At 45.3% G+C, this 12,428-nt stretch overlaps 1 protein-coding gene across 1 annotated transcript in view; it reads right to left on the minus strand.

Moving 5' to 3' along the window:
• Positions 1-376: 376 nt before the first annotated feature.
• The window catches only part of LOC102982844 (VPS53 subunit of GARP complex), a gene marked incomplete at its 3' end in the record, with an annotated part of 41,360 nt that continues 29,308 nt past the window's right edge, over positions 377-12,428 (minus strand). The window contains exons 9-10 of the mRNA XM_028485939.2: positions 6,761-6,862; positions 377-471 (exon numbers count right to left, since the gene is read on the minus strand). Of these exons, the coding sequence (XP_028341740.1) occupies positions 377-471; positions 6,761-6,862 (197 nt within the window). The remainder of the gene's footprint in view (positions 472-6,760; positions 6,863-12,428) is intronic.

Consider the following 12,428-nt stretch of genomic DNA (forward strand, 5'->3'; position numbering starts at 1 on the left):
GTTGAAACAAGTTATACTTGAAAACATATACATTAGAGATGAGGCTTTCTTTCTCCACTTTCCAGCGCCTGACATTGTCAAGCCTCACGGGCTGACATACAGAGTGGGATATGGGCTCAGCGCCCACCTGGGAAGTAGGTGCTGGGACCTGTTTTGAACCTTGTTAGAGTCAAACTCAGGCTTCTGAGATTCATGGACACAATACATAATAACACTCAAAAGGCCGAAAAACATCCTTAATAGGTTTCCAGGGAGGGTAACGGGTGCCCCAAGTCCCTCCTTCAACCTCTAGAAGGAGCTGTGCCCTTGTGAGGCCCCAGCCCTGACCCAAGGAGCGAGAAATGCAGGAGAAGGCAGCAAAATGTTAATCACTCACTTGTCCTGGGACTCAATATACACGTAGAGATGAGGCTCAAAACACTTGGAAACAATGCCGTGAAATGGATTGTCTGGGGCTTTAGGCTTCTTTGGCTGTAAAGGAAAAAAAAAAAAGAAAAGAAGGAAAGAAAAAAGAAACCCTATACTTGAGCCATCTTTGCAAACTTTCAAGCAGTTTCAAAGAAAACATCCCTTCAAAGTTCACTCCCAACTTACAGATAAGAAGCACTCAGCGTAACTGAGACTGAGACTATGTCCTGTATTATGAGTCATGCCAGTTTGTGAACAATAAGCCAGCTTTGTTGGCATCATTTACGTGCTCTGTGCGGTGAAAGATTTATTGCTACTTTGATAACACATGCGTTTTCAATTTTGGAAGCTCTTCATCATCTGACTGATGTTTTCAAAATGTAAATTCTAGCTAATAACAGCACCGCAGAGCTGTGCAGTGCTTTGGAACATATAAAGTGCTTTCATACCATCCAGTTTTAAAGGCCTCCATTTATTGCTTGTTATTATGAGCCAAGCACTTTGGTACGAAATATCTCGTCTATTCCTCAAAACAATCCTCAATATAGGAATTATTACTACTATTTTACTCCTAAAGAAAGGGAGGCTCAGAGGGTGTTAGCAGCCTGCCTCAAGGCACATGGTGAAGTCTCCTGTCTCCTAAACCAGAACTCTTTCTAGTAGATCATTGCTGTCTTGCGGTGCTTCCTAAGACTGTTGAATTTCACCAACGAATATAAGAAAAAAAGAAAAGCAGGGGGTCAACACAGGGTTGCTAACTTTTTATTTTGCTACTTTCTACTCTAACCACAAGTTCCTAAAAGAAAGACTATTTTATACCTAAACATTTTGTAAGAGAAAATAGCCGCATAAAGGCCGTCCTTCCCAAGAAAAGACAGTTAGTTGGTGACCTTATACCAGATAGAAAGACAAAGAGATAGACAGACACGCAGGCTGGCTGTTTTGTCTTTATTTTCTGCCTTGCACCAGCTAAAACCTGGATCAGTACCGGTCCACAACTGAAACTGGGAAACCACTGATAAAAAGGTCATCCGGGCAGGCAAGCATTTAAAAACTATTATTTGCTACTTAAATTCCCTTTCAAAACAGCTAAAAAATAAACAAGGATCTTCCTACATATTTCTTTCTGTTCCTAAAAAAAAAGCCAATCCTATCTATTTCTGTTTGTTGGTATCTGAAAATAGATAGAGGTCCTCGAGCCGTTGCTGGGCTTGATACAAGAGTACAATCTGGATATAAATTGGCACGCACAGCACACCTGTTGAATTGAATGGCTCGTACCTTTTAATAAAAAGAGGAAAAGCTAAGCCCCCTAATGACAGACAGAAATGATTACCTTCTCCTAGTAATTAAAAACAAATAAAACACTGTAATGGTTAAAAGCATCTGTAAAAACTGGTAATGATCACCAAAAATTAAATGTCAACTATAGCTATATCCCATTTAATTTCATGTTTAACTCTCTTCCCTTTTCACCTTCTAAGAGTTCCATGTCTTTAATTTTTTTTTTTTTTTTTTTTTGCAGGATTTGAAGAAACTCTGGTTCTTCCTAAGAATAACTACAGTCTGGGCTATTTTCTCTTATCATCCAGAAGCCACTGCCAAAGTCAGGCCTTAGGCTGAGACTGTAAGAGACTCTCAAGTTCGGGTTCATTGAGTTTAAACTGACCGGATTCAAAGTCCCACTTCATTTCACAGATGCCTGAGGAGTTTTCCCGCATTGCCATTAGTTTAAAATGAGGGATCCGTGATGTAGTATGATGGTTGTGAAGGTATGGTCCTTATCTATTTGTTCTACATTTTCCAAGTCAGTTACCTTTTTAAAAAAATTATTCTATTCTTTTCAATAAGATGATCAAATAAATGAATAGACAAATGTGATTTAATCTGAATAACTTCTGTAGGATTAGACATCCTGATTTTAGAACTGGAAAATACGGCCACTATAGCCAGATATCTTTTCATTAATTAAAATAGAATCTTCATAAATATTATAATTATTCCCTTTATTTATATTTTCTTCCCTTGACAAAAACATTCACACATCTGTAGGATAGCTTCTGGAAATTATAAATGGGAGTTTATATAATATAGAATATTGTCATGTTTTAAATCAACATGTGTATTTTGTATTTGGCTTTATTTACCTACTAATTTATGTGTACTTTTCCAACTACTGACAAAGTTTCAATTTATCACTCTTGAATCACATTATAAAATTTAAATAAGTCTGTAAATGAGATGATAGTATTGTACTAATGTTAAGTTTTCTGATTTTGATCTGTAGTAATTTAAGTGAAAATCTTTCTTAAGTGAATATATTTCCTAAAAAGGAAATACATACTGAAATACTCAGAGGCAAAGGGTGTGATACCTATAAACTTACTTGTTCTGAAAGAGAGAGAGGGAGGGAGGGAGAGAAAGAGAGAGAGAGAGAGAGAGAGAGAGAGAGGGATGGGGGAGGAAATGGTAAAGTAAATGTAGCAAAATAGTAACAACTGGTGAACCCAAGTGGAAGACAGTTGAGAGCTCCTTGTAATATTCTTAAAACTTTCCCTAAGTTTGACATTATTAAAAAAGAAAAAAAGTTTAAAATAACAATAAAAAACGTGGCAGATAATCCCAGGTACAGTAGTGGAGCATTTTGAGAAACGGCATATCACCAACACTCCGGATGACCTGGAGGACCACGCTATGCGGGGAAACACAGACATCCACGCCCGAGTGAAAACGGGGTTAGAGGCAACGTCCTGGTTTTGATAACGCACTATAGTTATGTTAGCCATCAGCACTGGGGGAAGCTGAGAGATGGGTACCCAGGACCTCTCTGTGCAACTTCTTATGAGTCTATAGTTATTTCAAAATAAAACGTTTTTTTTTTGTTTTTAAGTGGTTCAGCAGAGCTAGACTCTTGAGTGTGAAGAAGTCTTGGGAATATCTTAACCTATTTATTTTGCTTATATTTTCCTTTTTATGTATGCACAAAAGTGATATATGATAAATATGTATGGATAAGTCTGAAGAGCTCATTCAGTATAAAACGTAGATTCTAATGATTAAGGAAAATGACTACATGATATTCCAACAAACTCATCTTGATCAGTCTCCCAGAGGCCCCGTGCTTGATGAGGCCGCGCAGAACCCTCATGGATGTGGCTCAGAGAGCCGCACAACCAGACAGTGCGGGTGGCCCGACCCGTCCCCACAGGGGAGTCCACTCCGTCCAGCCTCTGCCCGCTAACGGCGCCCCTGGCAGTGAGGAGGGCCCTGGCGCCACGGCTCTCTGTCCTCTTACAGTGTTTTCAACGTGAGCTGGAAGCAAGAGGGGAACCATGGGAGGGATTGCCTGAAGTCTCCTTTTTTCTTTTTTTCCACAGGGCTGCCTCCTGCCGCTGGCTGCCTCATAGCTGTGCTCCTATTTAGATGAAATGGGCTGGAATTTCGGCTCGTACTGGTGTCTCCCTTTGTACCGTCCAGCTCCCCAAAGGGTTGCTTCTCAGCTTAAAGAATATACTAAGTCATTTAGCAGTAGTACTCAGGCTGGAGTTTGGAGTGTGTGAATTCTGTCCAAAAGCTGCAGATGTTTAAGCTATTTCCTCCTGGAGTTTGATGGAATAATAAAAGGTTACTGTTGTCACAGTAAGGAGGTCTGCAGCTGGTCCCATTTCCTTTTATTACTATCCAGTGTAAACAGATTAAATCTAACTGCTCGGATCACCAGAAGGGTACATTTTAAAACCAGAAATTCCTTATTTCTTCTCTCTTCCTTTTATACTCTGAGTACCCTCGGTCCCTCTTCAGATGCCATTTTTTAATCATCAGGAACATGTTGGCAACTGACTGTTCAAACTAAATACCTCTTTTCAAGTTCACGCTCCCTTCTTCATAGCCTAACTGCAGCGGTGAGCAGGGGGCGACCCTCACCTTGAGGGCCACCCGTCTGCCAACTGCAGTGACGCAATGGATTGGGTAACCCAGGACAACTACTGGGGCCTCCCCCCACCTCTGGCCGAGCTCACAGCTAGCATACTGTGGGCTTGCCCCGAGCGCCCCGCCTGGCCCCTCATCTTCCTGTGCGCCCAACTCCAGAAGCCAGCGAGTGGCTGGGAAAAGGGGGGTCCTGAGCTCCCACGTCATCAACCACAAGTGGGACAGGTGCTGTGGAGGTGGTGGGAGGTCGGGGATGGCAGGTGAGGAGTCATTAGTCACTGACGTGTAAGTTTTATTACTAACAAGTAACAGCCCGTGAAGCTGCGGGTGGATCGTTTAGTCCAGGGGTTTTCAGTACTTTCTTTTTGAACACACCTAGAACCCCTGATCCAAAAGCAATTTTATCTGGCAGTCCATGAAAAAAGTGACTCAAAACAGAACTGCTGTATTTGAAGGGACTTAGGGCCCTGGTCTCATCCTAACTCCCCACAGTGACATCTGACAGGGCACCAAGGAATACAGCTGGAAAACCACTGGCTCTCTCTATACATGGAGAAACGAGGGAAGTCTAGAGAGAGTAACAACCTACCTAAGGTCATGCGGGCGGCTAATGGCAAACCAGAGTCTGGCATCTTCCCCATCACGTGACTCTGCTTTACCCCGTGTACCTGTGTTCTGTGTCCTTAGAATGAGCAGGTCTATGTCTTTAAGACAGTAACCTCAAGCTTAAAAAATGAGTAAAAAGTTCCACAAGAAAGAAAAATCATACGTTACCTGGCAGAACTGATTTTGTAGCTCATGGGGGCTATCATAAGCCAGTTTAATACTATCCAGAGATGACTAGTGAAAGAGATAACTTTTCACGGCAGCATCTGGGTGTTCAGCTACACAGTTCTGGACATGACAACGGCAGCCACTTGTACTGGGGAGACACGAGGGCCCTGAAAACGTCCCAGCTACGCAAGGCCAGCTCAGAGGGTGCAGGTGCCCGAGCGCGGGTGGAGGACACGCGAGAAGGGTGAGCTCCACACCCAGAGTCTTCTTTCCCATCCCAGTCCTTCCTCCCAAAATGTGAGAGACGCATTTCTTTAGTTAGAAGAAATCTTTTGTTTTCTCCCAGCCTAGCTGATATGATGGCGTTAAATCAATTACGTCTAATCCCACAGATCTCTGGGATACGGCCTCAAGGTATCCCTTCAGTTTTATCCATTCACTTTTATTCACGGGATGCATTTCTGCGTCCTCCACTTTTCAGGGAGACATCACCGATGTAACAGAAGGAACGCCAGAAAAGGAATTCTAGTCTCTGACTTCTAGACCTAGCTTCTGGTCTCAGCTCCTCCACTTTCAAACCATATAACCCTGGGCTAGTCACTTAACCTGCAGCTCCCATATAAAATCCTATGAAAGGAAAGGCAGGCATTGTGAGGATGAAAGGGAATAAAGCGTGGAAAGGACTTTTAAACCATAAGGCACCATGAAAATGTGAGGCATCCATGTTATTACAATTATTTAATCGATGGATCAGACACATTCGATGACGTCACTTCAGAACTGCTCCCGGAAATTCTGCTCTCTTGGCTCCTGCCAGGATTGTCCACCTACCCTCCCCATGCTAGGAATGCAGGGTTAACTGCAAAGTGCGTGGCTACGGGTTTCCCAGAGCTGCTCTTCCCAGTAGGCCTCCCTTTCGGTGACGTCTGGAGCAAAAACAATACCGTAAAATAATCCTCCAGCAGCCAAGTGTAGAAAATTAAAAAGAAGGATCGCTAATCCAGACGGGAGAAGTCCTGACTTACTGCTCTAAGCTCTCTCACCATAAAATGGCAGTGAAACCAAAACACCATTCTGTGGGATAAAGGGAGAGGAAATTTAGAGTTGGACAGAAAAAGCTGAAGGAAATGAAAGTGCTGCTGTGCTCTGAAAAGTAACTCTCCAAATACGCCATTGGTCACCACGGTGTTTCCAGCCCTCCCCACCGGCTTCCAGGCTAAGGTGCTCGGCTTACGCTGAGCGGAGACCTCTCCTGGCTGGCGGTGCTAACTTCACCCGGGATCTTTCAGCCGCTCATGTCATCACCAGACCAGATCAGGGCACAGTGGAAAGCCAAGCTGACAAGCTTGGGAGATGATGAAGGAGGCAGGGCAGAGTTCTGCTGCCCCACCACATGGGCTAATTAATGAAGCTTGGCCGTGTTGCTAAGGCCGGTGTGCCATTCGGGAGCTAAGGGGCGGCGCAGGAAGGGCTGCTCTTTCACTCCGGTTTCTAAATGCACTTGCAGAGCAAGGCCTTCTACAAAGACCACCAAGGTTGTAATACCTGAATGTAGTTAACAGCCAAGGGATCATATTTAGAGCAAGCAGACCCATTTTCAGAAACAAACATTAGGTAGGTTGCACAGGGAAATGCAAACCAGACTTACTTGCTCTACGTCTCCTTTTTCCATCGCCAGTTCCTCCATCTCTGGTGCTGGCTCATCTTCCAGGAAGGGATTGGTGGATGCGGGTGGAGACTCGAGTTTTTTCTGTTGATTAGATGTGAGAAACAGATAGGTATTTTCTGAGCGTGGTCAGTAGCTTTCCCCACTGATCTGCTTTTTCCAAGTCTCTCCAACAGCTACATCATGAAATCTGATCTAATGAGCAAAAACGGAGACAACCTGGACCACATTCTCACCTCCAGGCCTTCACACCGCTTCTTCCTCTTCCTGAAACCTTACTGCCCACCCAACCCCAATCCCAAGCTGCCTAAAATTCTCCGTCATCCTTCAGTCTTCGAGTCAGAAGTCCCCTCTTCTGGGAAGCCTTTCTCACCTGTCAAGTCTGGGTTAGAAGTCCCAGTCGCACGCTCCCATCACCCCAGTATGTCCCCTACCCAGGTATTTACTAAAATACCACAACTGCTCATTTATTTGTCTTCTCCCCACTAGCTTCTGTGACAGCAGGAATCACATCTGTCTCGCTTCTATCTCTGGTGTCTGGCATGTCATAGGTCTTCATAAATATGAATGAGTCAAAAATGCCAGATGGGTTTGAATTCAAGAACAAACTATAGGACTTCCCTGGTGGCACGGTGGTTAAGAATCTGCCTGCCAGTGCAGGGGACATGGGTTCGAGCCCTGGCCCGGGAAGATCCCACATGCTGCGGAGCAAATAAGCCCGTGTGCCACAACTACTGAGCCCGCGCTCTAGAGCCTGTGAGCCACAACTACTGAAGCCCTCGTGCCTAGAGCCCGTGCTCCGCAACAAGAGAAGCCACCGCAATGAGAAGACCGCGCCCCGCAACGAAGAGTAGCCCCCGCTCGCTGCAACTAGAGAAAGCCCGTGCGCGGCAACAAAGACCCAACACAGACAAAAATTTAAAAAAAATTTTTTTTAAAAGAAACTATAGAGCTAATCTTCTGTGTTCTAGATTATAGAGAGAAGTTCCTTCCCAAATAAGTCTCATTACAACAACCACAATAAAATCTTGAGAAAAATTACTCCCCAGCTCCTGAACGCGACCATTCTTTCAAAAGATATCATCGAGTGGGACCCTTGGGCTAGAGGGAAAGCTGGAGGCAGGAGATGTGGGTTTTCAGCTCCAACGCTGCCGCGCTGGCCAAACCGTCTAGCTTCTCTGAGCCCCGGCGGCCCGAACTGCTGAATAAGGAGGATAGAGTTACAGGACTACTTGAGTGATTAAATGTGATAAAGCATGTGAAACCCTAGGAGAAGCACATGATACATATTACCGATGATGAGTCCAATGTGACAACAGAATCGAGGCAGATCTTTGGAATTTTTTACAAATTCTACCTCAGGATGTTATTTATGCCAGGGAGCTGGGCGTTCTAGCAGAAAGGGAACTAAGTGGACAAGCAGGATAAAAGGGATTGGCTGGTGCTGGGGAAGAGGGGAAGGGGAAAGGCATGACTCTCTGGAGACAAGAAGCTGCGTGGAGAGGAGTTTCTAAAAGTGCTTATGACATCTGAGCATATGTCAGTGGAGCAGCTTGAACTAATCCCTACGCCAAGAGGGAAAGCAGATGGACCACAGTGTGTGAATGACTTTGTCAAGTGCCAGGACATCAGCTGAAGATGTTACCAAAAAAGAAAGAAAGAAAAAAAAAGAACCAAACAAACAACCCAGAAAAATAAAAAAAATAAAACTTAAAAAACCACACCTGTGTCTGGTTTAGGCTTTAAGACAATTCCACTTACATTCATGTAAACTACTTAATTCTTGGCCCAAACACTTGGATGCTCTTATGTAGCTAGACAGAGCCTTGGTGTATGAAGGAAGCCCTGTGATTAATGTATTAGCTCGAGGTAAACAGTAGTAGGACAATGATTTTTGTGGTATCCTCTGGAGAAACAATATTGTCTAAGAACCCAGCAAGCATTTCAAACGTATACGCTCCGAACTTTGGCTTCTTTGCCTGATACGGAAAAAAAATCCTTATAAATGTAAAGCAATTTACATTTATTTTCAAAATTAGGATATTTTTAGAAATGTTTCTCTGAAAGCCATATTTCTAAGTTTTAGTTGTCTCTGTGAGGGTTGCTGGTATCTTAGGGTGAGGGTGAGAAAGGGAATCTAAGCTTCAACAACCAGTTAAATTAGTTAATAGCACTGGATTCCTGATCCCACTGGCTCAGCAGTGGGTTTGGGGGATCATACTGATGAGCTGAATCTCTGTGATTCTGAGTCTTTCAGTCCTTTGGGGGTGTAAAGAGCAAGCCAGCAACTGACGTGAAAAGCTTTGTTCAAAATCATTCAGCCACAGAAACAGGATAGGAATTTTTGAACCAAACGTTCCTCATCTATTGCTAGGTCTACCGGGGTTGATAATAACGGCTCACAATTATATACAGGTGGGCCTCATTTTAAAAACAATGTGTTACTGGAAATATGACAAAAAGGGGACATTGGTGAAGTGGACTGAGGGTGTTCCTGGGCTCCATGCTCACCGGTGGGGTATCCAATGGGTGGACATAAGTCATAAGAAGGAAACATAAAAGGCAACACTGAAAAAGCAGAGCAACGTTTCAGGCAGTATAACGTGGGCTACTTGTTGGTGTCACCAGGTCAGGAGATTCCCAAAAGGAAAGGTGTCTTTCCTATTCCCGCAGTCTCTCTCTGGTCACATACTGATGAGATTACCAGGGAGTCAGGGGCACTCAGGAACTTCTTGTTCATTTCAGGCACACACATTCCAACCAGGGACCAGGCTGATTCCAGAAAAGGGATTCACTCCCCCATCCACCCATTCGACAAAGGGATGTGCTGGGCACGACAGGAAAGCAGGAAGCAAGGTGGACCACCCTCTGCCCTCAGGGAGCTTACAGTCAGGTGGGAGAGACAGACTCTAACCAAAGAATCACACAAGCATATGTGATTATTTGCAGGAAAAAGCAAAGGTTACGAAAGGATGCAACAGAGGGTCACGGAAAACTTCCCTGAGGAAACGACGTTTGAGCCAGAGCTGAGGGATGCTGCACAGCTCGGTGTGGGAGGGGCGTGGGATGGCCGGGGCTTTCTAGGCAAAGCGACCAGCACCGGACGCCATCCGTTCCGTAGTCATGTGCTGAGCATCTGCTCAGCTGCAGGAACACTCTTAGGCACCGGAGATGCAGCACTGAGCAAGATAAAGAAGGGAGGCGCTGCGATGAAAATACAGTGTAGGAACTGGGCTGGGCTCTGGGTGAGGCTGGGGAAGTGCTTCTTCATATGGGGATCCGAGAGGGCCCCCTGTGAGGAGGGGAGTTTTGAGCAGAGACTTGAATGAGGAGAAGGAGCCGGTCGGGCAAAGATCTGGAGAAGAGCATTCTCACCAGGGGGATCCCATGCAAGGGCTGGAATGAAAGGTGGATGGGGTGAGGGGGCGGGGCGGCCAGGAGCCAATCACACAGCCTGTCGTGGGCCGTGGGAAAGGTTAGGTTTTCCTCTCACGGCCACTGGGCAGTCACTGGGGGTTTTAAACAGGGCAGCGGTAGGATCCAGTTTTAGAGTCTGAAGAGGTTGCTGCAGCGTGCCAGGTGGGGCTGATGTGGGAGTGGGCTAAGCTAGAGTTGTGGAGATGGAAAAAAGCGGCCAGACCTGGGGCATCTTTAGGAGAGAGAGTCAAGAGGACTTGGTGAGAGAGTGGATGTGGGGAGGAAGAAAAGAAGGGAATCGAGAGTCGTGTGCTTTCTGGCCCGAGCAACTGTGTGGCTGGTGCAACCACTGACTGAGGGACGGGGCTGGGTTCGCGCCCAGGCTCTACCACTTGGGTATGTGGCTTAACTTCTCCACGCTTCAGTCCTTCTAGCTGCAACACGAAGGGATATCAACACCTGCTGCACGGAGCTGTCATGAGAATTAATAAGGTAACGCACACAAAGCATGACTGTGTCTATAGAGCAGCTTCACACAACGGTCGGCTCGTGGGGAAGCTCGGCACATGGGGGCTGTCGTTAGTATTTAATCGGGGTGGGCAAGTCACGAAGGCAGAACCGTGGCTGTGCGTCTCTCAGTGAAGCAACTCTCCGGAGGGAAAGACCGGGGAGCACAGGACTTCGAAGACTCACAAAAAGAATTCTTTTTAATCACAAGGGAGATCCTGTCCCTACTATATCGTCTCTTTGGGAGCTCTCCAGGAAATGAAAGCAATGCACCCATCAAATTACAAGGCTTCACCCTTCTCCCCTAGTCTCCAGTGAAGCCCTTAAAGTAACGCCTGTACCACCATCCTATTGGCAAATGTTACATTATAAAACCCTGAGGGGTGGACATAGACTCCTGCTATTTAGGGGGCCATGTTACTGCTCAGATTGATTTGCTGTGGTAAGAGAACAAGTCTTTGCAGGGAGCCATCACCCGCACAACTCAGCCTTCTGTGCAAGGGCCCCTCGGGCGGAGCCAACCAGACCATGCTTCTCATTCCTGCTCTGCGGCTGTCAGAGCCCACAGGGAATTACAAGGTTAGGTTTAGATTTGAAAGAACTCAAATGACATATTCCATGAGCTCTGGGGCTGCTAAGTGAAACCAAAAAGTTGCCGAGAAATGAACGACTTTCCAATTTCAAAAGGATTCATTCTTTTTGCTATGATGACAGTTGATTTCAAGTCCATACAGGAAGGAAAAATTCTTCATTCGGCAAGTTAATTCCTACTAATTAAACCGCATGGGACTCCCCACACCCACCTTCAGAACCACAAGGGCCACAGGCCAGCCAAGCTGTCTAATTTACTGTTGGGAAGAGATGGTCAGGCTTTAGCCAGCAGCACATCCATATCTGGGTCTGTCTGCACACATGCCCTTCTGAGGCCTTAGCTGGACACTTCAAATTATCAAAGGAGGAATTCTGAAATTTAAGATGAATCTATTTTCTTTCTCTGGAGGAGAGAGCTTTCATTATGAGGTGAAAGTTCCACAATTTCTGCATTTCTCATTCCATAAACACTTTACTCCAGCCAAGTTCCTGATTTGTTCTTAAAGAGATGGCTTGGAGGCTTCAGTTGATAGGAAAGTACAGGACTATTTGCACCTGGTTTAACATCACTGGAACCCCTCTTTTGTTCTTGGTACCACCATATTCATATCTTATGTTGTGACAGTTATGTACAGGTTTCTTTCTCCTAACGGAACATAAGCACCTGTCTGATTCAATTTTTCGTCTTTTCCCAAGGCCCTGCACCAAGACGGAGCTTGAAAAGTACTTGTGGATAAATGCGGATCACATGAGACGCACTAAATAAAGTCCTCTTCAGACACATGGGCAACACCGTCTGTTTTTTGTAAAACAAACAAAAAAACCCGGTGTGTGTGTGTGTGTGTGTGTGTGTGTGTGTGCGCGTGTACGTGTATGCTTGGAAGAGTCTCAAATTATACCCCAGGTTGTTAAACGCTGCACATCTCTGGGGAGAGGGATTTAGAGTAATTGAGAAAGAAGAGATTGTTCTTTTAAAATTTATTTGAGCTTTAACAAGCATGTATTACTCTCTTCCTGTCTTTTTTTTTTTTTTGCAGTACGCGGGCCTCTCACTGTTGTGGCCTCTCCCGTTGCGGAGCACAGGCTCCGGACGCGCAGGCTCAGCGGCCATGGCTCACGGGCCCAGCCGCTCCGC

The sequence above is a fragment of the Physeter macrocephalus genome, unplaced genomic scaffold (genome assembly GCF_002837175.3).
Source record: "Physeter macrocephalus isolate SW-GA unplaced genomic scaffold, ASM283717v5 random_526, whole genome shotgun sequence".
NCBI classification, from domain to species: Eukaryota; Metazoa; Chordata; class Mammalia; order Artiodactyla; family Physeteridae; genus Physeter; species Physeter macrocephalus.